General features: G+C 33.7%; 6 protein-coding genes across 6 annotated transcripts in view; 2 read left to right on the forward strand and 4 right to left on the reverse strand.

Moving 5' to 3' along the window:
• LOC104752898 overlaps nt 1–803 on the reverse strand; it is a gene marked incomplete at its 3' end in the record, with an annotated part of 2,723 nt that extends 1,920 nt beyond the window's left edge. The window contains 1 exon segment of the mRNA XM_019238150.1: nt 97–803. Within this exon segment, the coding sequence (XP_019093695.1) occupies nt 97–558 (462 nt within the window).
• LOC104752899 (serine/threonine-protein kinase HT1-like) lies at nt 2,200–4,362 on the forward strand. The gene is made up of 3 exons (XM_010475156.2): nt 2,200–3,195; nt 3,384–3,839; nt 3,952–4,362. The coding sequence occupies exons 1-3, from the start codon at nt 2,749–2,751 to the stop codon at nt 4,219–4,221; spliced, it is 1,173 nt and encodes a 390-aa protein (XP_010473458.1). The 5' UTR covers nt 2,200–2,748; the 3' UTR covers nt 4,222–4,362.
• On the forward strand, nt 7,083–8,215 carry LOC104754129 (eukaryotic translation initiation factor-like). The gene is made up of 2 exons (XM_019238083.1): nt 7,083–7,438; nt 7,876–8,215. Exons 1-2 carry the CDS (start codon nt 7,253–7,255, stop codon nt 7,999–8,001), a joined length of 312 nt encoding a protein of 103 aa, XP_019093628.1. The 5' UTR covers nt 7,083–7,252; the 3' UTR covers nt 8,002–8,215.
• On the reverse strand, nt 11,429–12,433 carry LOC104752900. Its single transcript, XM_010475157.1, has one exon. It carries the CDS (start codon nt 12,328–12,330, stop codon nt 11,731–11,733), a length of 600 nt encoding a protein of 199 aa, XP_010473459.1. The 5' UTR covers nt 12,331–12,433; the 3' UTR covers nt 11,429–11,730.
• On the reverse strand, nt 14,259–16,199 carry LOC104752901. Its single transcript, XM_010475158.2, has 2 exons — nt 15,685–16,199; nt 14,259–14,873 (listed from the first exon to the last, which is right to left on the reverse strand). Exons 1-2 carry the CDS (start codon nt 16,067–16,069, stop codon nt 14,374–14,376), a joined length of 885 nt encoding a protein of 294 aa, XP_010473460.1. The 5' UTR covers nt 16,070–16,199; the 3' UTR covers nt 14,259–14,373.
• LOC104752902 (phosphatidate cytidylyltransferase 1-like) lies at nt 17,238–20,923 on the reverse strand. Its single transcript, XM_010475159.2, has 12 exons — nt 20,694–20,923; nt 20,192–20,340; nt 19,863–20,116; nt 19,601–19,752; nt 19,348–19,489; nt 18,979–19,135; nt 18,821–18,868; nt 18,649–18,735; nt 18,180–18,308; nt 18,041–18,097; nt 17,742–17,825; nt 17,238–17,652 (listed from the first exon to the last, which is right to left on the reverse strand). The coding sequence occupies exons 2-12, from the start codon at nt 20,264–20,266 to the stop codon at nt 17,578–17,580; spliced, it is 1,260 nt and encodes a 419-aa protein (XP_010473461.1). The 5' UTR covers nt 20,267–20,340; nt 20,694–20,923; the 3' UTR covers nt 17,238–17,577.

Below are 24,057 nucleotides of genomic sequence, written 5' to 3' on the forward strand. Positions count from 1 at the left end.
CTGCAAATCTTGATGAGGACCCAAAGCAGTTTTCAAACGCTTAGAAATCTCACCAGCATCCTTATGATTAGGATCAGAACCCAACAAAACATTAACATCCTGAACAGCTAAATCAAACTTGCCAACAGCTTCAAAAGCTCTAGCTCTTCTAAGCAAAGCACGAGTAAAACCAGGCTGAGCTTTAAGAGCCATAGAACATTCAGAAATAACAGATTCGTAATCAATAGGTTTCATCTGCATCAAACAAGCAGCTCTATTGCTATGAAACACAGCTCTATCTGGGTGACTCTTAGGAATAAGCTTAATCCCATTCTCGTATAGCTCAAGAGCAGCAACGTAATCTCTTGCTTGAAACTTTTTATTACCTTCTTCCTTAAGCTCGTGTGCTCGTTTCAAGAATACCGAAGCGTCGAAATCAACACCACCGTTAACAACAGTCGTTGACGGTTTGGATAATCCTGAAGACGCTTCTGACGAATTGACCTGATTCGAATTGGAGTTCGAATTTGAACCACCACCGCCACCACTCTTCTTCTTCCTTCCTCCAGATTTCCCCATTTCCAACCCCTTCCCCAAAAAAAGCTTCAAAATTTAACCCAAAATCCGATGAAAAGATGGAGGAAGGGAGGAACCCAGATGCTTACAGATCGAAATGGAGAGAAATGAATGAGGAGGAAATGTTTAAATTCAGATAAAGTTGAATACTTTTAAGGGAAGAAGAAGAAGAAGGTGCTAGAAGGAGATGAGCCTCAGTGAGGGGGTTTTGAAAAAATTAGAAACCCTAGCTCAACCTGTTGCCCTCTCTGTCTCTCTATTATTTTACTAAGTCGTGAGATCGATTATGGGCCGTTGGATTCGAGTGTACGTTTTGGTGAAAGTGAAACACGAAGATGTAAGATAATGGGCCTACAGATTTTAGCCCAAATTTACAATGACCCAAGTTGAGAATTATTTAGGCCCGCCTAGATGATATAATTCCTTGTTCTGGATCGCTTCTACAGCTAGTCAGCTTCCACGTGGTTCCGCTGCGACACTGCCACGTGTACCATCCACTTGGTAAAATACATGATGTTGTATGATCTGTAAGATTTAAATAATTTAGTACGAAAAGGCAATCGAATTGCCTCATTCACGGATTGTTTTGTTTCTATTTGTCGCCAAGTTGCTTCCACTCTCACACATTGCCAAATCATTAAATTTAATTACATACAGTTAATTATTGTTTATTTTTTTTATGAAATAGATTATAAACTAATTTAGTTTATTATAGGTCTTATTTCATCTTTTATCATATGGTTTTAAGGAAAAATAAAGACATAAACTAGAAACTGCCAAATGATAGTGTTTCTAAGTTTGATATGATCTTATCCTACTATAAAATAAACAACAATGATCGAGATAAGTATATGGTTTGGTCATTAATTACGATGTAATCATACATCTTCCTTAACTTCTTTTGTTATTATTTATCACTAGTGTACTAGTGTTAGATCCATGCAATGGAATGGAGCCGACAAAAGGATACATGGTGTGAATGGATCACGAACCTTTTTCATTTATTGGATCTCCTAAAACAATTCAATGTATATAACCAACCGATGATAAAAATAAAATAAAAGTAAATTTATGTAGAGTTACAACGTATATTTCATCTTAACAAAATTTTGATAAAAAAAAAATACCAGATAAATCTGATGGTGGAACTAGATATAGTTATATACAGTCTAACGATCTTTTTCTTTCATCAGAAGTTGATGAATACCATACCATATGTAATTTTCTAGGTGACTAGGTTATTTTAACAAAAACAATATCTATTTGACTATTCTGAACTCGATTTTCATCTATAATTTTATACATTTTTGTTTTTATAAATTATAAGATAACTGGATAAGAATGGTTCCTCGAGACATATTTGTGTAAATAAGCGTAAATGTAATCGGAAATTATATCCAAATAAATCCTAGTGTTTATTTTTTCTTTTAGTTTATCATTATCGAGCCAATAAGATGAAGCAACTTAAGTCGGTATCTTGGCGACTCGTTACCATTGGCATTGACTACGATGACGAGACAATATAATATACTCCTAAACTAAACACGAACCGAACACGATTTGATCCTTTGATTTGTTCTCAAAGAGAAAAAGTATATAAATACAACTCTTTCTCTATTAAAAGGCAAACTTTTGAACGAAGCAATCACGAGAAACCTTTGAAAATCTCTTTCATACTTTGGATCCGTTCCTTATTCACTTAGTTTCTTCTTCAACTTCCAAAACTCAACTTGTATCCAAAACTTTCTGGTGCTTTTCTTTCTTCTCGTGTCCTTTTTTTCCCCGGAAAAGTTTCCCGGAAAGTTTCATCATTGTTCTTCTACTAGGCAAAGAAAAAAAAAAACAGACGATGATCAAACCCATTTGTTTTCTTCTTTGTTTCTGCTTCCTTCCTGTAAAAGTCTCATCCTTTTGACATTAAGTCTCTTCTGTCTTCATAACTTCTTTGTTGAGTTTTTCTTCTTCTTTTCACAAATTCTTGTTTTTGTTTCCCTAAGAAAATTAATGAAACGGCGGCTAAATTCTCGGGAGATCCTATCGAACCCATGTTTTTGAATCAGTTCATGCACTTCCTGAAATCTATTCATACTTTCAGAAGGAAATACCTAGTTTAACACATCTTTAACCCTAAGATCCTCTGCTTTTCAAAACCTACCTTGTGATCCAAGCCAAAAAAATTCTACTTGATTTACCATGTCTAGTTCATGTTTCAATCCGTTTCGTATACGGTGGTCTCTAAGATCCAAATTACCACCAGAGCCTTCCCTCCCACCTTTACCCTCTCACCCGTCTTCCTCTAAAACAAACCGGTATGCAGAAGCAGAGACGATGGAGAAGAAGAGATTCGACAGTATGGAATCTTGGTCTATGATCCTCGAGTCCGAGAACGTGGAGACATGGGAAGCATCTAAAGGCGAAAGAGAAGAATGGACCGCGGATCTTTCTCAGCTCTTTATCGGAAATAAATTTGCTTCCGGAGCACACTCAAGAATTTACAGAGGGATCTACAAACAAAGAGCCGTCGCTGTGAAGATGGTGAGGATCCCAACACACAAAGAAGAGACAAGGGCTAAGCTCGAACAACAATTTAAGTCCGAGGTTGCCCTACTTTCTCGTCTCTTTCACCCTAACATCGTTCAGGTTTGAGTTCTTCATCTTATTCTCAAAGTGTAAACCTTTCATTATACAAATTTACAATCTTGGTGGGAGAACAAAAAGAAAAAACAGAGCAAAGATTTTGTCTTTAGAACATATATGTCTCTCTAACCTTTCAATTTTGTTTTGTATTATGAGAGTTTCACTAATTATATTCTTATTTTGGTATATAGTTCATAGCAGCGTGCAAGAAACCGCCGGTATACTGCATAATAACAGAGTACATGTCACAAGGAAACCTCCGAATGTACCTAAACAAGAAAGAGCCTTACTCGCTCTCGATCGAGACTGTACTCAGACTGGCCCTAGACATCTCAAGAGGAATGGAGTATCTTCACTCACAAGGTGTTATCCACAGAGACCTAAAGTCCAACAATTTGCTTTTGAATGACGAGATGAGGGTTAAAGTTGCAGACTTTGGGACTTCTTGTCTTGAAACGCAATGCAGAGAGGCTAAAGGTAATATGGGAACGTATCGATGGATGGCTCCAGAGATGATCAAAGAGAAGCCTTACACTAGAAAAGTCGATGTTTATAGCTTTGGCATCGTTCTATGGGAACTCACCACTGCGTTGCTTCCGTTTCAAGGCATGACTCCCGTGCAAGCCGCATTCGCAGTCGCTGAAAAGGTCAGTCTTTATTACTACCGTCAAGAGGCGTTTGTGACTAACATTAAAGATTGTTGTCTTGGTTTCTTGGCATACAAGTTATTAAAAATTACGGTCTCTTTTAAATGGGCAGAACGAGAGACCACCATTGCCAGCGAGCTGTCAACCCGCACTGGCTCACCTAATCAAGAGGTGTTGGTCAGAGAATCCGTCGAAGCGGCCAGACTTCTCAAACATAGTGGCAGTGCTAGAGAAGTACGACGAGTGTGTTAAAGAAGGACTGCCTTTGACGTCACACGCAAGCCTCACGAAGACAAAGAACGAAATTCTAGATCGCCTTAAAGGCTGCGTCTCGACCATTAGCTCACCATTTCCTTCCTCTTCTGTTCCTGTAAATGCATAGTAGATCAAACTTGTTTTTAAGTATCTATAACCTGATCTCATTCCAAAGTTTACAATTCTTAATTTTCTTTCACTAGTTACTTGATTGTATATTGCATCTATGTGATGGTATGATTTGATGATATACACGTATTTAGGCTAATTAATTTGTATGTTATATAATGATATACTTATTAATCAATGGTCTCTCATTTTAAAGGAATTGAAATACAAAATTAATAATACGTACGTTAGTGTCGAGAAAATAGAGTTTCGGTGTTGTATTATTTTACGAAAACAACAAAATACATTAGATTTACAATCAAGTGCACGATTTGTTGAAGAATAACATTCTTTACGATGTAGTCCACTGGATAAGGTGGATCAGTCGTTTTGGGTTTTTTTTTTTTTTTTTGGTCAACAAGTATAAGGAATTGGCTAAAAAAGCCAACTATGAAGGATATTGTTTACATAAGTAATAGAATGTGGTTCGGTATAAACACATCACGCCAAATTATCAAGAAACTAGAGATAAAGAGAAAGTTAATAAATTCTTGATGTCGATCTTGTTCTCCTCCAAGTATGCTGCAAATGCTGGCCACTTAGCATGTAAAGACACCATATATTGCGTTTTAATTAATTGCCATAGAATTTCACATTTGAAATCCAAACTTTATCTTATCATATAAATTTTAATTTTTTAAAAATTAATAATTAAGATAATAGTAATATATATTTAATGAGCACGTTCTTTTTACAATCGCAGGTGGAGCAACTGCGACACAAATAAAAAGCCCAAGATTGATATACATTTCGAAAAAATAAAAGCTGCCATTGTCGCAGCAACAGAAAAAATCAAATGAAACAGAACTCCGATAATCGCCAAAAATTTCCAGCATCTATTTTAAATTTTCTTTTTGCTTATCACTTAAAACGCAGTGACAGATCTGTGTTAGATTTATTGCCGTAACAGTGTAATTTTATGGTCCCCGTCAGAGTCGCCCCGTCTGGAAAAAGAACCCGGCCAGTATATCAATTAGAGACTCTACCACACATACATAATTCTATGAATAATGTATATAAGCATTATATAAGAATAGTGGATATTTTCCAATTTTTTCATAATTCTATGAATAATATATATAAGCATTATATTTGAATGTCTTTTATAGCTCTTTTCCCTTTCTAATCAAAAGAAAGATATATTTCTAAAATAACATGTATGCTCTAGTGATATATTTATATGCTCTAGTGATATATTTCCCTTGATATAATAAAGATATAATTCTATGCTCTAGTGATATATTTCCCTTGACCTTGTTACGACATGTATTTTGTGTGAACAACGATCATATTTTCGCTACAAACTATAGTGGAATGGACATATTCGATTTTGATGTTGAGAAATACTCTTAGTACATAAAGTGTAGCTAGATAAACTCTTGATTTAATTTGGTCGGATAATTAAGTAAGAATAAATTAAGAAGTCTATGATGATATACTTGAAAAAGAGAAATTCGGTGACTTAGATTCAGAGGTTAATTATGAACTTAAATTGGAAACATTTGACTTAACATAATCTTTTACGGATACTTAATTTCATAGTTTATTAATCAGAATTAAAAAAAACAATAGAATTTCTCCTATACTTGTTTCTTAATCATTTTAATGTTTTTATTACTTTGGACATGTTTCCTTTTTTTGTTGGTTGCTAGTCTCAAGGGCCTTAAACCTCTCACTGTCTCACACAATGTTGTTTGCCCTTTCATCATAGGTTTCAAAATCCCTAGCCATCTGGGAGAAGAGAGAATCATCTTCAACCATTCCGGTGGAAAACGGAGACCTCGAGCTGCGCACATTGCGCTCAGTCATTAATTAACACTCCAGGCCATGACTGGCTTAATTGAAGTGCCTAACGTAGTAAGGTTGGTTTTCTCATAGATGTGGCCACAGTTCGCACTTCCCCGCCCTTTGCCATGAAAACGAGGTATAGGTCTACCGCAAAGCAAAAGCTAAACCTTGAAGTCGTGTTTCTCGATGTGAAAATGGTTGGCTTAATTTGAACCATCTGTTGTCAAAAAAATACAGTGGGTCAACGTCAACTAATAAGATTAAGAAAGAAACATGGGGAACTAAACCAATTACTCTCATATTCATTTAAGACATTTGCATGTATATTTACTTCTTTTCACATTGTACTTGTTCCAATGTTCAACTAGCCATTCGGTCGCCGACGATTCAGTTATCTAGGTCCAATTTTTCTATAAACATTGACGCATGGGGAATATTTACCCATTATCAATATTATATTAGACACGTTTCCACCATGCTTTAGCCACTCGTTTCTATATATATTTCAGATTCTTCTAGTTCTAGTCTTTGCATCAAAACGTAATCAGGATCATAGATGACAGAAAAAAACATAGAAGATGATGCTACGTTGGTTTGTTTCCGATCTACAGTATTGTTACAAGATTGGATAACATATAACGCATTTGCTTTGGAAGAAAAAGGCTGGTACAACTAATTCCTCAATCCGCTACTTTTTTTTTCTTTTTTGCAGACTATTTCGACTTCTGATTTCTCAAATCAGCCTTTGTATTTATCTTCCAGACATCAAATTTGATCAGATTTAGCTTGTTATTTTGTTTTTTTTTTTTTGCATGGCCAGGATAATGAGCAGGTTAGCCGAAGAGAAATATGTTCGTCTCACTAGCCATCTTATCCGCTCTTGCCTTACTCCTGATATCTTAAAGGTGCATGCCCTCATCTTAATTAATTAGTTATTAAGGCATATATGTATATATATATATATATTAACACATTGATTTTTAAGTGTCCAATTAACGAACCTAATTAATCAGCTTTAGCAATTTTGTTTCCTGTAGCGTGTGACAACACTTATTTTTGACAAAGCCGTCCTTGAGCCGACCTTTTGCCCTATGTACGCTCAATTGTGCTATGATATTCATAACAGACTGCCTAAGTTTCCACCTGAGCCTATGGCTAGTGATGAGATCACATTCATGAAGGTTTTGCTGAAGAAAGTTTAAATGGTGTTTGATGGAACCGATGAATTAAGCGATGAGATTAGAAAGATGAACGCGCCAGATCAGAAGAAAGAACGGAAAGACAAGGAAAGGTTGTTGAAACTCCGAACTCTAGGAAATCTTCGTTTGGTTGGTGAGCTGTTTTTAAAGCAGAAGATTTCAGAAGAGAATGTTCTGGACGTTCTTCAGGTTAACTTTTATTATTGCTGCTATGATTCCTGTTAGTAGTACACATTTTAACTTAGAAATTTCTTTAAATACCACTAAAAAAAATTTTTTTCCAAAAATACCACATTTTAGTTTTTTTTTTCAAAAATACCAAAAGTTTTTTTTCCAAAATTACTTCAAACACAAAAATTGATTTTTAAAGATGTAATTTTTTTCTTTTAGTTTGGGTTGACATATTTAGTTTTAGGGTATAGTTTTTAAGGATATGATTTAGCATTTAGAATTTAGGGATTAGTTTTTAGTATTAAAACTTTAATTCAATTATGTGGTATTTTTAGAAAAAATTATATATTTGTGGTATTTTTGGAAAAAAAACTAAATTGTGCTATTTTTGGAATAAAAACCAATTTTAGTGGTATTTATGACAATTGCTCTTTTAACTTGCTTTTATTATACAGGATGTTTTGGGGGGGGGGATGACGAGAAAACGTGTCCATCAGAGGAAAAACTTGAAGCCGTCTGTGTCTTTCTCAAGACTGTTGGCAAAAAGCTTGATGGTTCGAAATCTGTCGATTCATCCTTAGGCTTTAGCTCAAAACAGTTCAACGATTACTTTTGCAGACGTTTAAAGAGTCTCTCCAGTCATCCTCAATTGAATAAGCGTATAAAATTTCTAGTTCGGGATATCATTGATCTGCGCTCAAACAATTGGATTCCCAGCGGGAAAGAGTCATCCTACTACCCTTTAGAACATCATATGTAATGCCTATGCTTATTCACTTTCGAGTATAATCAAGACACAGCATGGCTCTTCTATTAACTTGTACTGCGTTTGAATATGCATTTTAAGAAACGCAAAAGCAAAAACTTTGTTTCCAACGACTATATAATAGTGAGAGAGTTTCTGCTATTAGTAAGAAACCGAAAAGATGATAAACTAATGATCACTCACCAAGAACAGTTTGAGCTCATAAATTCTCGTAGCTTCTTTGTTTACTCTCTTTGAAGCCAAACTAGAGTGCGCAAAAGTAATCGTTGAACTGACCAAGGAGTTAATATGAGGTAACAAAAAAATGCCCAAGACCCAACTGACCAAGGAGTTTATGTGTTTGTTAATATGAGGTAACAAAAAAATGCCGAGAATCAATTAACTTTGGTTTCGGTTTACATCGCATATTCTTTATTCATGTTTTTTTCATAGTTATCTTCTCACAGTAATTAAAGATGATCTATTTCCTCGTTGTTCTTATAATATTTTGAGAATGTTCAGCGTATTAGACTTTTTTTTCCTTAATATTACTGAAATTTACCTAGTTTGACACAAATCTAAGCAAAAATAGTTTCAAAAGATAAAAAAATAAAGATTGTTCTAAAAAAGTGTAAGATGAACTGTTGGGTTCCAAAGAGTTTGAATTTGTTGGTAGCAGTGTGATGATCAAACTTCCATAGAAGTATGAATCTTAGAAAATAAACTGACGTCAAATTACACCTAATCACGTTACGCTGATTTAAGTGAACATCCATGTGCTTGTTCTAAATGAACATCATTTTGCTAAACATAAGTGTATCATTTAAGATCATAATAAAGAGGCCAAAATTTATACATAGACACTAAGAGGTAAAGTTCTCAACGATATGTATATGAGAGTTCACTCACTACGTAAGCACGACCTATGTATCACCTCAAATCCCTTTATTATTGATTCAGCGTTGATTAAATAATATGAAACTCGACTGATTGTGAAGTGATATGATAACAATAGATACCTACCAAAGCAAGTTTTCTTAACAAAGGGAGAAGATAGTCTAAAGATTCCTAGTAACAAGCACATAAGTTATAACTAATCATACCTAATTCTATATTTTATTTATTTATCTCTTAGCTTTGATGTTAATTTATATTATTAATAATTATATTTTTAGTGAAATCTTAAAGAATCATGGTTAATCATGGTTAATCATGCTTATGATAACTAAATATTCGTCTATATTCTCTAATGGTATATAGCTCGTATGATTATTTAACTTTATAACGCCAATAAGTTTTAGCAAATCTTAGTGGTGGTTCGTTGGTGAGAAAAAAAAAGTCAGACAGGCACATTGAGCGATAAACTTCTGACAACTTATTTATAGTACTTTGGGTCAGTGTTCTCAACCATTATCTTTTTTCTTCTACCATATTAGAGTTTCAAAGTTAATCATCTCATTAGGTAAAGTTTATCATCTCACATTTGGCCCTTTTTATCAAGACACAACGTCGTCAAGAATATTTCACCTTGTTAGGAAAAAACCAATTTTTGTTGACCTAAATTTATTACAGATTCAAAGATTTCATGGTCTAGTTCACGACAAATGAAGCTGGTTTATACAAAGAAAATTGACATGTTTCACGACTCTTGACAATATTTCAGACGATAAGTGTATATAGACTGTCAAGATGTAAAATAAAATAAAATGTCAAGATGCTCGTGATAACCAAAAGCAAGACGGAGTCAAAGACAACGTATTGACTTTTGTAGTACGAAATAGAAACCTTTCAAACACGTCTCATGCCGTGACAAACATCTTTTCTTCTAAGCTCTAAACTACACTAAAAATTAAGATTAAAACAATCAATAATAAGTCTAACCACTGATAGGTATAAAGAAAAAAAACCTAGTGTTAGTAACCACAACCACATTAACTAAGGATAAACAAACACCGTACCGAGAAGAAAGCAAACTGAACCTAAATTCAATTTGGTTACGGTTACAGTTTTAGGGGTGTATGTCCCAGTTTATGATTCGAAATGTATTTAGAGCAATCTTTGATATTCAAAAGCGGACGGGTTCAAGAAAATATATATATATTTTAAAAGTGTCTATTTAAATACCCCCACATACAGTATTGGTAACCATCTTTTTATGTCGAGAAAAGTGTTGTTACACCGAGACAAGAGTCACATTGTCTCTTATTTATGTATTTTATTCGTGAAACTCGATGTTGGAATATGCTCATTTCCAGGATCAAAGTACCAATTCATTGTATTTGTTGATTAAGCATTCGACCGAATCTCTATGCAATCGTGATACTTTGTGATGAACAATCTTGAACTCGATCGTCCACTAAAACATTCAAAATGAGATATCCAGATGTTATTAAATTGGGGTGTGGAATCACTATATTTAGGGATATGATCTATTGACGTAGTAACCTAAATTTAAAATTATGCTTTTGTACTTTGGAACAAAAGAAATATCAACTAAATCTTCATTGGACTTATATACATGAGAATAATGAAAGTATAAAATTCCAAATAGTTAGGTGATGTTTTAACGTAATTGTACCAATTCATGTTCATGGGAAGCATAAAAAGTGTTTGTTGGTGGTGGTGGCCGGCACACCAGATATTTTGGACATGCATATAACTATTATTGTATGTAATGTATGTGCGTGATTATACTTATAGCCTAACTCATGATCCATATAGTTTCACTTCATATTATATATGGCCTAACTCATAAGTCGTATGACTTTATAATTTTCTTTTTTCATCTGTCTATTTTCGAAATTGGGTTTAATAATTTGACGTTATAATTTTTACTATTTTACATTGATAGATTTGTCATGTAGTATTTTGATGTCATTCGGATTTTGGGATTATCAAGATTCGTCTCGTACTGCGCCGAACACTCTTTCTAAACATACTGTATGTTAGTATGTAACTTAGTTATTGGCTTATTGCATCAAAAATACCTTACGTATTTTTTTCCTACAGGGGGAACTAGTTTACATTTATCAAAATTTTAGCAACAACGATGTTTTATAAAAAAAAAAAAGACGCTTAATTTTGGTAAGTACATACACAGTGACTACTGATAATTGGTTGGAATTTAATATACACAGTGACCACAACTTTTATCAAAACTTTAGCAACAACTCTTTTTTTTTTTTTGTGATTCTATAGTTGTTTTCCTTTTCTTTTAATTTTTACGATTCCATGATTGATCAGAGAAAATGAGAAAGTTAAAGTGGGAATACTTTAAAGAGTGCAAATTATTTCCTATGATACACATTTATTTCATTTAGATACACAGTAAGCTTGTGCTAGAAAATTACAGGGTAATTAAACATCTAATTTTACAGGTAGTAAAAGCCTTCAAAAAAATTAAGAAAGTAAGAAAATGTAAAAGAAAAGAAAGAAAAATAAAATTTCTGGAAAACAAACTTCTGAGCCAGAAATAAAATTTTTACAAAAATAAACCATAGTTTATCATGTTGTGTCATTTTTGAAATTTAGCCATTTTTTTCTATCAAACTGTTTGGAAATGTCCTTAGCCCCAAACACCTAAAAATCTCTGACCAATGAAACTCAAAACCTTTCCAACGGAGGAGCCTTTCTCCTTCTCCGCCTCTTCACCGCAGTAATTCCCATCTTTCACCGAGTCACCACCATCAAACTCGGTAGAACTCGAACCCAACTCATTGAGTCGACTCGCTCCGACAGATTCGACTCGTCCATTAGCTTTTCCCGATCGCTTTCTCCGATCTTTCTTCTTCTTCTTCATCTCAAGACTGTCTTCGTAGGCGTCGATGATCTCGTGGATGAGTTGTCGACTCGGCGACGAGTCCCATCTGACCCAGTAACTCGTGTAGCAGCTGAAACAATCGCATACGAAAAGAGGAGAGTGATGATTCTTATTATTATCTTCTTTGCTTGCTTTGTGGGTTTTGCTTTTCTTGAGGTGAGAGATACGATTCGAGTCGCCCGAGTTTGAGATGAGGTACGCAAGAACTTCACGATCCTCCACCGAAAGAGCCGCCACGAGAGAGAGGATAGCTATAGGGAGGAGAGAGAGAAACTGGTCTTCGTCGGTCTTTATCGCCGCAGCCGGCGACGGATGAACGGTTCCTTTCCGGCAAAGCTTCTTCATAGAGAGAGAGAGAGAGAGAGAAGAGTCTTTTCTTGAGGAATGAGTCTGATGAAACTTTGAAATCTTGAAAGGTTCTTTTTTATTTTCTTTATTCTTGACGACGAATTTTGAAAGGTAAAAGCCTAATTAATTTTATTTTATTTTCTAATGTACACTTTTTTATTCAAATTTTAATTTGGCATTAAAGGAAATAAAAATGTGTGGATAATGGATAGGTTTATAAAAACCAAAATCCACATGTAAATCATACTAACATTTGTTTAATTACCAAAAAATGATCTGTCATTGCGTTACCGATAACACGTAATGATTAGCAATTTTCATCAATGTTAGAAGAGTGACACAATGTTTTGTGTCATTGTACCAGTTTATAGAAATTATTTTTGGTTTTAAATGTAAGTTGACACTTAATAAAAGAAAAATAATAATTTGGAAGGAAACACTATTAAATGGTGATTACTGATTACAAATGTTTCTCTTATCATTCTTGTTTTAATTACGTCTGATCATTTGACCCTCTTTCAAGTAAACTTATCTGTGTTTTAAAGAAGAGATTATTTGATTTTTGACATAATTTTGGATTTTTTTTCTTTGCGCAAACTTAAAATTTCCTTTTGCGCAAAATTAAAATTTCCTTTGTAATTTTTTTAAGAATTATATGATGATGGTTGATTAATTTCCAGGTTTATTATTAATACGATTAAATTATATGTGAAGCCTAGAATCATGCATTTACGTTTGGTAAAAGAAATAGAGCACAAATGTTTTGCTATAGTGTTACGTTAGTATTACATTATATTTCATTGGGTTATTTTATCTTTTCCTGCATTTTTTGGAATTGTTTTTCTTCTTCGTCGTTTTAAGGTTAATTCTATTGCAAAAGATTCAAAATTCTACGGATGGGAGTTTTTGACCTTGTGGTCAACACCAAAAGTTCTGTGAGAACTTACAGAGGAATTAATTGAGTACATAAAATAAGTTTTTGACAAATTCTAGTACCTGCGATTGCTATATGTGTGGTAAGAGGAAATAATGTGATCTACTTTTCTGGTACTATATATTAGTTTTTGACCCCCATAAACAATCTGATTTATGTATTAAAGTATTGATTGGTGTGTGTAACATTGGTGGTTGACCATTGTCTTTACATGTTTTTAAAAGTCTTTCACACGTTACTGGCCCATATGATCGGTAATTCGGTATATCAATGGGCTTAACAGTCGAAAGAGTCTATTGGTAATCGAAAGCAAACAGCTTTTAAACGTATGAAGTCTGTGTTGTTGAGTCAGAGAAACCACCTTTCATTGAAGGCAAAAAAGTGATCGGGGTTACCCTATAGTACTCACTTCGTTCCAAATTATATGTTATTCAATTGTAAAAAGAAAAAGATTAGATGTTAAATTTTGATTTTGATTAAACGCCGTTTTCTATTTTTAGTGTAATTTTTAAACAAATGTATCAGTTTTATCCCTATTATTTATATGTATTAGCCGATAAACATGATAAAATATAAATGAAACACACACTTTGCCGTGAAAAACAGTCACACACATATTTCTTTTTTTTTGGGGAAGGAAAAACGCCAAAATACCATTCAAATTATAAAAAAAAAGTCGTCTCTTTGACTAGATTTGTGTTGAACGATGTACAAAAACGAAAACAAATCTGACTTGGTAAGTTTATCGTAAACCGTCCCGAAATGCCATCCCTTATTACGGATTTCTAACATTAGGTTTATGCATCTTAATCATGCAACTCAGTCCGATGGTCGTTTTGACTTAGTCTATGCTCGATTGATAGGCGATGGTGGCTACTGTGACTGCGAACCAATTAATATGGTCGCTAGTTTGTTCAACGACACAACAACTATGAAACAAACAACAAAATATATCGAACAATTTGCTTAACGAAAACAAAACATTCTTTTATTAATTTGCTTACCAAAATCACCAAAAATATCACTATTTACAAACAAAACCCAAAATTAGTTTACATTTAGGTAAAGAACTCAAAAAAATTTCAACACTTTTTATTTTTAAATTATTACACTTCAACTCCACTAGCGTTGAAAGCAACTGAGAGCTGACCAACCATAACCTTAAGACCTCTCGTTTCCCAAAACTCTTCCTTGCAACCCTTAAACGCCGTCGTATCATTACTATCAACCATTTCGTAATTTGTTGCCGTCGTTGAGGTTCGTTTATACAAATCAAACCACTTAGCTTGCATGTAACCGTTTCTCCTCCACGGCGGCACGTGGATCCCTACGTGCTTCATCGACTGTCTCATCTCGTGGCACATGATCCTCACGAGATGTTTCAGCTCCTCCGAAGTTCCCACGAAGACACGTGGCACTTGGCTTAGTATTGAAAGGTACCTTCTCGTTGGTCGGGCTATCTCAAATTCTCCGGCAAGGTTTGTTTCGACGATGTACCGATTACAATGATCCCCGTCGCATCTAACGTCGACGTACTCATATTTTCCGGCGGTGTACTTGCCGGCGGTGTACTTGCCGGATCTCTCCCAGCGCGACTTGCAAAGACCTATAACACGGTGAGGGTTAATAATTGCCATTTAATATAGTAACATATAGAACAACTTATTGCAAGTAACCAAGTGAAATAAAAGGAAAGTACAACTTTATACTATAAAACATATCGTACAACTTTATATAAAACATATCGTACAACTTTAAGTATTTCAAGTACGACGGCAAGTGAAAATTGAAGTGGAGTTAGGTTTCCTTTTTCTAAAAATCTAAGTACTAAACAGTTGCACGTACGAGAGATCCAATTTTACTACTTAGAACTTTAAAAAAGCAAATTTGACTACTAGACCGAAAAATTTTGTTAACTAAAAACAGATAATATTAAACTACAGAATATTAAGGAACTTGAGAGCAAACTATATTACAAAAGATATGTTGAGTAAACTAAATTCTTTATTTTTGTAAATTACAAGTATTGAAATTTTCTTCTACACGTACGTACGTTCTAGATGATAATAACAACAAATATTGGATCAAAAACACTAAAAAGTGGAAATGAAAAACAAAAAACGGTGGAAATGAAACTATGATGGAAACTGGAACGAAATCTAGATTTAACTTAAAACACAGAGAAAGAAAAAAAAATTGATATAACACTTTCCTTCAAAACTTGTAAAATCACGAAATTATTAAACAAAAATCACAATTCTACACATAAGACATGTAATTTTCCCTTAGTTTAACTATATATAAACCCATAATTCAGTAAAAAAACTAGTAATCTCACTTTCAAAACATAAAAATGTAAATTCCAATATTATATATATAGTGAGATGATTAGATTTTATATATATATTATATATTACCTGCATCAAAACCCTTGTTACGTAGAAAAGCCATCAATTGACGCTTAGAAGAAGAACTAATATCTCCGACGAACAACGTTCCAGCAACCTCCGTCACCGCCGCCACTATTCTCATCCTCTCTTCGCTGCCGGATAAACCTTCTAAAAGCTTCCCTAACCTCTCATTCACATCTTCCAGATCATTATCGTTGGAAGAAGAATCCATTTCTTGTACCACCACCGGTAATACTTTTTGTCCCTCTCTCTCCATAAAAGATGCGACCATATCCGAAAGATCCGGGGAATGATCGCTCCCGCTGCTGTTATCACACGGCGGACGTACACGCGCCGCCGCCATGTTGAAAGCCGACTCAGTTCTCTTGAATCTTCCCTGAATCTCCACCATCTCTATTCTATTTGTCCTTTTGATGATAATACTATGATTCGGAGAATTTTATAACGTAATATTTATACATAGCGATTTTAACGTTTAGTAGAGAGAGAATTAAACGGAGTAAACGACAAAATGATAAAAAGATGACGACAGAGTGGTGAAATAATGTGAAGTATGAGAAAAAGTATATATACTCAATTAGGTGAGGAGATATAACGCCGTTAATGTAATGTTCTTTTTTACAAGTAACTTTTATGTATTTAGAGATAATTGTGGGTGACAAAAAAAAAAAGAGAGATAATTGTGAAATGTAGGTGGTTAAGTACTAGTTAATTCTTCGTTTTATTATTATCACACAATAGCGTCTAGATTCACTTTGTATCAAAATAAAATCTTCAAATTGTTACTCTTTCTTATGAATTTAAGTTGTTGCTAAATTTTATCAGATTTATCTCTGTATATATAATAAAAAAATGTGCATTTCTAGGCCAACAAAAAAAAGAGGTTTGAACAGAAAAAATATACGACAACAGAAAAAGTTAATTGAGTTGGATTGGATGGATTGGATGTGCTCTTCTTGTTTTGTTTTTATTCCGACGGCCACGTCAGATAATAATGGGCTTATCAGATACTGACGTGGATATAGACTGGCGTGTTTAGTCTAAGGTGCCGGCGCGTGAAATACACGTGCCAGACAAGAAGTGAGTCAAGGTTAACATGTGATTGTCACGTGATTAAGATGTGATCACCTTGCGTTTGTCTTTCTTTCTTTTTTTTTTTAACTTTGCTCGTTGTTATTATCTTCAGATGCGGAAATTAGAAGCGGCTTTTTTTTTTTATATACTCACTTGAACGTCTAGGTTCAATGTATTTGGTGCACAAATGTATACATTTTGAGTTCACCATTATGTAAAAAAAGCCATGATACCATTAAATCTGTTGTTATAGTCATATATAATAAAGGTATTATATAAACTATAGTAGTAAAACAAAAAAAATTGTTGTAATCGCATTTGGACCTGAATATAAAGCATAAAGCATTTTTTCGGCTGCTTTATGCGAACCTACTTATCTCCAAATTAACGATGTAGGCCTTATATAAGCCCATAAGAGTACCTCTTATTAATACGTCATCTGTTTTGGTGCAGTCTATCAAGAAACACAATAAAAACAATCATCATGAGACAGATTAAACCAAATAATGAACCAATATACAAAATACAAATAAAACCACCAAAAGCTACAAGTTAAGTATAGAAGAAGATACAACTTCCTTCAAATCCTATTGTATCATCGAATGAGACTTAAAAAAGAAAAAGAAAAAAAAACTTTCTAATTTTCGACAGATTTCAAGAGGATTTACAATGGCAGGAAAACAAATCTTAACCAATTTCAAATTTATTGTCTCTCTAGTAAGGATATTGATAAAAGGATAATCCAGAGTTGTAAAACCTACTTCTTGGAGAATCTGAATCTGAATCTGGAAGAAGAAAAAAAAACAGTTTTGTTGGTAGTGGAAACTATTGAAGCTTCAGCATTTGCCCTAATTTCATGAAGAGAGCTTGTTGTTCCTCGAAGGTAAGGTTCGTCAATATCTACAAATGGAAACCATCGCACATGATTGATTCACCTTAAACTGACCTTTGGTCTTTGGTTGAATACAAAATTCGATAAGTTTACTTACCTGGTCCAACATTTTGTCAACCGAAACGCTTTGCGAGACTATAAATGACTGGAGATATATGTAAGCAAATACTGCCATAACCATCTGTCACAATTGAAAAAAAAGAGGTTTGGTTTATGTAAGACCTTGGTTCATCAGTATATTGGTATTCATCCACAATTTTACAGAGAAAACAATAAAGTTAATCATTACGGTTTCTGCCATTCTCTAATGTGTTGTTGTTCTTAACAAACTCAATTCTGCTATCAAAAGACCTGATCATAAACCTATGTAGTGATACTAGTTTCATTAAGAGTTACCTGGCAGTCCATTCTATCTGTGATTCCACCATGTCCTGGAATACTATCACCAAAGTCCTGTAATCACGGTTTTGTTAGCGGTTAGCTGTGTATGTAAAGTGAAGCAAAGCTCAAATTTGGTGATGTTGATTACACAGACCTTGATTTTGAATGCTCTTTTAAACCCGCTAGCGAAAAACCCTCCAAAAGGTGCTATGATTGAAGCGAACAAACCGTGGCATAAAGCATGCCACTGAACAGGGAGGACCAAAATTTCCTTCCAAGGAAACTGCAGAAATGTAGTAAGAGAAGTTGAGAAACCGTACTGCTCAGCTTAATACTACTATTGTTTTGTTGTTAGTTATCACTAGCTAACGTCCACTAAAATTGTCAGAATCTGAATCTCTTCAAGAACATGCTACAAAGTCAGTTATTTTCTGAGAGAATTCGCATACATTCAATTAAACACGCCTACATGCTACAAAGTTAGTTATACACAGTCATACTGTGTATACATGCTACAAAGTCAGCTATACAGAGTTATTCTGAGAGAATTCGCATACATTCAATTACACACCACAGAAGCTTCTTCTAAGCGATGTAACATGATAACAAAGCTAAAAGCTTACCCATCCTGGAATCCACGCAGGTAAAGCAAAGGGTTCAGGCTTGAACAATGGATCAGCGTCACATTGTAGCCAGCCAGTGGATAAATCCTGTAGATGATTCACAGAATTACTAGAATATTTCTCAAAGTTCGTATTTCTCAGTCAGTGTTATTCTATTTGCTCAATGACTAACCTGTCGCGGGCATGTCAACCATGGGAAACGACCCAAAATATTTGCGAGCTGAAACATTACACATAATCACACTTTCAGGCAGAGGGTCGGTGACGATACAATGAAATTATATAGTCTTTGTAACGTGTTATGTGGTGATAGAGGTAACAAATACTGACAAAAAATGCAGCGATGATAGTTGTCACAGAGGCTCCGACGAATCCCTCCCATGTTTTCTTTGGAGATAGCTTTATTAAGGGTGTTCTTCCAAAGAAGAAACCGAAAATGTAAGCGAAGATGTCATTGATTATAATTAAAGACGCTGGAAGAAGAAACCTGTATTGAAAACCATGAAAAAGAGACAATTACATTGCAGCAAAGAACAAGGTAAAACAGATCGGGGGAAACATATACAAATATAGGAAGCAAGATGCTTGTTAAGCAATCTCATCATATTTTGGTGACAAATAGGAGAGGATATGATTGATTTCTTAGCAAACATAACATACAGATGATGGAAAAGCATAAACTCATGTTTAAAAGTTTACCAGAAGATCCCTTCAAAAATGTTGGCAACAGTGAAAGATGATTGAGTAAACACGACTATCAAAATCATGTGTGTCCATGCATACTGGCCAAACTGGTACTTGTACATCCCCTTTTTTAATGTCAGAATGAACCATATGAAACCTGAAATGTGTTACATAGTGGGATATCCCGTAAGCATCAAATACAAGGTGAATCACATAAGGCATGCATTAAGACCGTTGGTATTAAGGAAAATGGTGAAGCAAGACTAACCTATAATATACAAGGAGTAACAGATAGCCATATGGTATTTGATTAGGCCGCTGACAAGCCGATAAAAGAACTGATCTGCAGTCATGGTATTGGCTAACCGTTGACTAAGGATCCGACCATATACGAAAAGCATGGCAGTGAAAAAGAAGTGCCTGCATAGAACAGCAAAACGACATCAAGAACATTTTAACATCACCTGAGCCATATACTAAGAAGTTAAGGAAAGGAAACAGCTAGACGATAAAAAAGATTCTGACTTTACCAATTCAGCTGTTTAATCCAAGGGAGACATCTATCTTCGGGAGCTTTCCTCAGCAGATTAAACAACTCTTTAGCCATAAAGATTTGAATAACAACCACCATGGCTGTGATATAAAGATGTCCCATGTAGACAACCAAAACAAAACCACCAATCATCCATAACGTCGAGTAAGTCCGGACCATGAAAGATTTGTACTTATTCCGATCATTAACCAACAAAGGGGTCGGATTCACTCTACCCCCATCCAAAACAACCTAACACAAAAAAGGAGTCGGATTAACTAACTTCAGTCTTTTTCAAACAAGGAGAGAAGAGATAAAGAAACAAACCTCATTAGAACGTCTCCGATGCCTAAGCCTATGTACTGGTGTTGAAGGTGAACTAGTAACAATCTCTTCTTCCATAGCTTCTTTTTTTAAAAAAAAAATTGAGATTTTTTTTGCAGAAAAATCAAAACATCTGTACCCAACAAAACAACCTGAACCAAAGCAAAGATTTGTAAATCATAAAAAGTGAGAAATTAGGAAATTTTAGTAAAACCCTATCAGTAGATGTCAACATCTAAGATTCCCAAATCACTTGAAATTAAACAATCTGATTTAAAAGATTCAGTACCCTGAAGAAGAGATTATAACTCAGATTCCATCCAAAAATTAAAAAGACTGGGGATTTATAAATCGACGTTGTCATCAACCCAACAACGCAAAGAAACAAGATTCCGAAGAAACTTTAAGAAATTAAAAAAAAAAATCAAATAGAGTGAAGAAATCCCAAAGTGAACTGTGTGGAGTGAACGAATTCGAACCTAAAGTTAAATTGTTTCGGGCATACCTCTTTTGAATCCCAGGAATAGCTTTTGGTTTGAAGCGAAGATTTTGGAGGATAACAGCGATGAGAACGATGGAGAGGAGAGATTTGCAGAGAAGCCGAAAAGGTGAAAAAAAAAAAAAGAATCGAATAAAAAAGCAAAGCAAAGCTGAAGCAGAAAATATCAGAGGGGAATCGAATTCTTTTTTTTTCTTTCCCCTTTTCTCTGGAAGAGAGAGCAAAGCCACGAGAGGAGAGGATTATTTTAATTTATTTTTGTGTGACCAAAAAAAAAAAAGAATTATTCATTCTGTTTTTTCTTTTTTAAAAAAATTATATTGACATGGAATTTTCTGTTGTTTTTTTTTTTTTGGTCATACTTCTGAAATTTTCTATTTGTATTCTTTTGTCAACTAATTCTCATGCTCTTTAACGGTTTTAAATTAATTATTTAGTGTTCTTAGATATAATTATTAAAAAAATAATAAGAAAAATATAATTATTGAAAACAAATATATCTAAACTTAATTATTCAATAAAAATTTATGACATTCAATCAATTTTTTTTAGAAAACATTCAAATTAATACATTTGCATTGTAGTTATAGCATACGTATTGATTGTGTATCGGAAGAACGCACTCCAGAAAATTTATGGCGTCGTTAACGCCACCACATATGTTGTCTCTCGGCCCATATGGAATGTGTCTTCCACATTTAATGCAGCTGGCGTGAAGTGAAAAACTTGGCCACACTTTGACTTATTATTAGATCATTCTCTCCTTGTTCTGAATACAGACAGTTCACTCGCACTTAATTAATTATACGATCTTCGTCACGGTTTCGTAAGTTTTAAGAGATCCACACTATTCGAAGGGTTAAATTAATCCTAAAACACTCTTCCGCCGCCAATCTTATTCTAGTTAGATAAGTTCCATTGTCACTTAACTCCTAAAGATAGTTTTTCATTGTCTATTGTTGCTAGATAGTAATCATTATCATATAACTCCTAAAGATATATATATTTCTACAAAGTTGATATTTATCAAGCTTAACTATATATATTTTTTTATAACAACGCCATAACTGTCAAATATTGATTTTTGTGTTTTTGTCAAATATTTCTACTTTATAATTAAAAACCAAATGTTTATCACCAAATTTCAAATAGCTAGCCTTTACCCTCCCACGGTACTGACAAGTGTTCGAGTCCCAGGATGAGCACGCACTCTTCTCTTTAATTCCATTTTCAAAAAGACAATATATATAGCTAGCCTTTTAAAATCTTTAAATTCAACAAAACATTTTTAAAACTTACATATATATAGTTTAGTATTTTGTGTTAGTGTAGTTGTGTGAATAACCTATTCCAAGTACACATATTACAAAATGTCTTAAATTTCATAAATACTATTGTTACAAAAATGTTATTCTTTTAATAAAATATATCATCTGATAATTGCAAAGTAACATTATAAGTGATTTCCAGTTTCATCCACGTACCAAGAAAATAATATTAGCTCTTTTCCAACTAAACTTTTGAATTAAAAGATAATTTTTAAAGTTACTGTTTAATCAGGTGCATTTTTTTTTTTACATCCACCGCATACTGAAAGAGCTAAACAATGTAGCAAGGAAAAAAAAAGAAAAGAAATCATAACATTCAAAAAGAAAAAATTATAAAACTAAAATAAAAAATAAGAGAAAATCATCCAGAAAATTAGAAAATGCATGCTAATCGGCAGAAAAATACATCATTTTGACTAATTATGCATTCACCATCTCAAATTCTAGAGCTTTTACTAAGTTTGGTCTTCAAAACAACATAATTGACATAAGTCACATAATCCACAATAAAACTTCCAACTAAAAATGAAGGAGACACAAACTTGTTCTTTGACATTTGGTAATGATTCATTTACCTGACATTCTATAAATATTAAGTATTAAATATGATTTTTTTTTGAGAAATAAAATGATTATTCAACATTTGGAGACCTCCTAAGTCCTATCACTATTAGTTTCTTTTTTTGTTTATTAAAATGAAAAAATGAGAAAAGAACCAAATGATCCCAGGGCACATGGGCCTTACCTGTCTTGGCCTGTTTAATTCGATAATTTGTCTCCCCAATATTTTAATCCTAAATTAAATAACCTGACACATAATCTTCAGATGGTCTCTAGGCTCTACTACTTCAACTAATGAGAAAACAATCTGCATAATATCAATTATGAAAACTTAAAACAAATAATAATCTAATCAATTTGTGAGAAAAATCATCAATTGAAACTTTCTTGCCGGACCGTAACTTGACGGCGCCGAAATCAGCGATTAATCAGAATCTTGAATGTGTTCGTTATCTTCCGCTTCCACGATTAGGTATGTGAGGTTCGTGATTAGTTCTGAAACAAGATGAAGTGTTCCTCTCTAGTGAAGAACAAAAAAAAAACAGTCTTTTATAAATCTCGATTCAATGCTGTTCGTAATAGACCAATTTGATTATCGAATCTTGTGTTTTTGGTGTGACTGTTCCTTGATGTATTTTAGTTTGTCGTCTTAGTTTTTTTTTTTTCTTTCTTTATAGTTAAAGTTTGGAGTAGTGTAAGGGTTTCAACTTTCAATAGAACAATGATCTGGTCTCTATATATCATCATCACTAAATCTTGACTTGACTAATGCAGTTACCAAAAGACCAATATGATTGGTGTGTGTTTAAGCTTGGTTTTGAGCTTTAAGTTGTGAAACAACTCTCTGGTCTCTCTTAAAATTAGCATTGAATCTTTTGTGATTCGTCATTATCCATTGTTGCTGCTTAAGATAAATGCAGAATGAAGTAAGTCTAAAGCTAGTTTTATGGTGAGTTTACTTCATTTTACCAAATCCGTAGAGCTTTTTTTTTTTCTTCTTGTACATTTTAACCTGTCAATAGAGATTTGAGATTTAAGCTCCAAGTTTCTTACAATGCACAAAGATTACATATAGATGCAGCTAAAACTTTCATATGGAGCTAAATAAAGCAGAGGAATGCTTTAACCAAGAGGTGAGATTTGAACAGTTATATTCGTTAAAAAAGATCAAAAAGTATATTTGAAGATACTTTTACACATTTTAAAAAAAAAATGATTATTTAGTTTAAATATATTTTTTCTTTTGACTAAAGAGATATTATTTAATTTTAAACTAATAACAATTTAAATTTTTAAATATTTTGAATGATTACTTTTTGAAGTTTACAAAACATCAATATTTGTGGGACAAAAAATATCCCAAAACATCAATTTTTATAAGACAAATGGAGTATATATTGTCTCTCACAGACATGCATCCAAGTTATAGCATACAGATAGATGGATGTGCATTCATGTCCTTCTAAGAGTTGTACATTTTA

The sequence above is a fragment of the Camelina sativa genome, chromosome 16, assembly GCF_000633955.1.
Source record: "Camelina sativa cultivar DH55 chromosome 16, Cs, whole genome shotgun sequence".
Lineage (NCBI taxonomy): Eukaryota > Viridiplantae > Streptophyta > Magnoliopsida > Brassicales > Brassicaceae > Camelina > Camelina sativa.

Bases quoted from the DNA above. Each gene is read 5' to 3' on its own strand.
- LOC104752899 (XM_010475156.2), top strand. From the start codon at position 2,749: ATGTCTAGTTCATGTTTCAATCCGTTTCGTATACGGTGGTCTCTAAGA. The intron at 3,196-3,383 runs GTTTGAGTTCTT...TTTGGTATATAG, and splicing joins TTCACCCTAACATCGTTCAG to TTCATAGCAGCGTGCAAGAA. The intron at 3,840-3,951 runs GTCAGTCTTTAT...TTAAATGGGCAG, and splicing joins CATTCGCAGTCGCTGAAAAG to AACGAGAGACCACCATTGCC.
- LOC104754129 (XM_019238083.1), top strand. From the start codon at position 7,253: ATGGTGTTTGATGGAACCGATGAATTAAGCGATGAGATTAGAAAGATG. The intron at 7,439-7,875 runs GTTAACTTTTAT...TTTATTATACAG, and splicing joins ATGTTCTGGACGTTCTTCAG to GATGTTTTGGGGGGGGGGAT.
- LOC104752900 (XM_010475157.1), bottom strand. From the start codon at position 12,330: ATGAAGAAGCTTTGCCGGAAAGGAACCGTTCATCCGTCGCCGGCTGCG.
- LOC104752901 (XM_010475158.2), bottom strand. From the start codon at position 16,069: ATGGTGGAGATTCAGGGAAGATTCAAGAGAACTGAGTCGGCTTTCAAC. The intron at 14,874-15,684 runs GTAATATATAAT...ACCGTGTTATAG, and splicing joins TAACAAGGGTTTTGATGCAG to GTCTTTGCAAGTCGCGCTGG.
- LOC104752902 (XM_010475159.2), bottom strand. From the start codon at position 20,266: ATGGAAGAAGAGATTGTTACTAGTTCACCTTCAACACCAGTACATAGG. The intron at 19,753-19,862 runs GTAAAGTCAGAA...TGTTCTATGCAG, and splicing joins TGGATTAAACAGCTGAATTG to GCACTTCTTTTTCACTGCCA. The intron at 17,653-17,741 runs GTAAGTAAACTT...TTCCATTTGTAG, and splicing joins TTGACAAAATGTTGGACCAG to ATATTGACGAACCTTACCTT.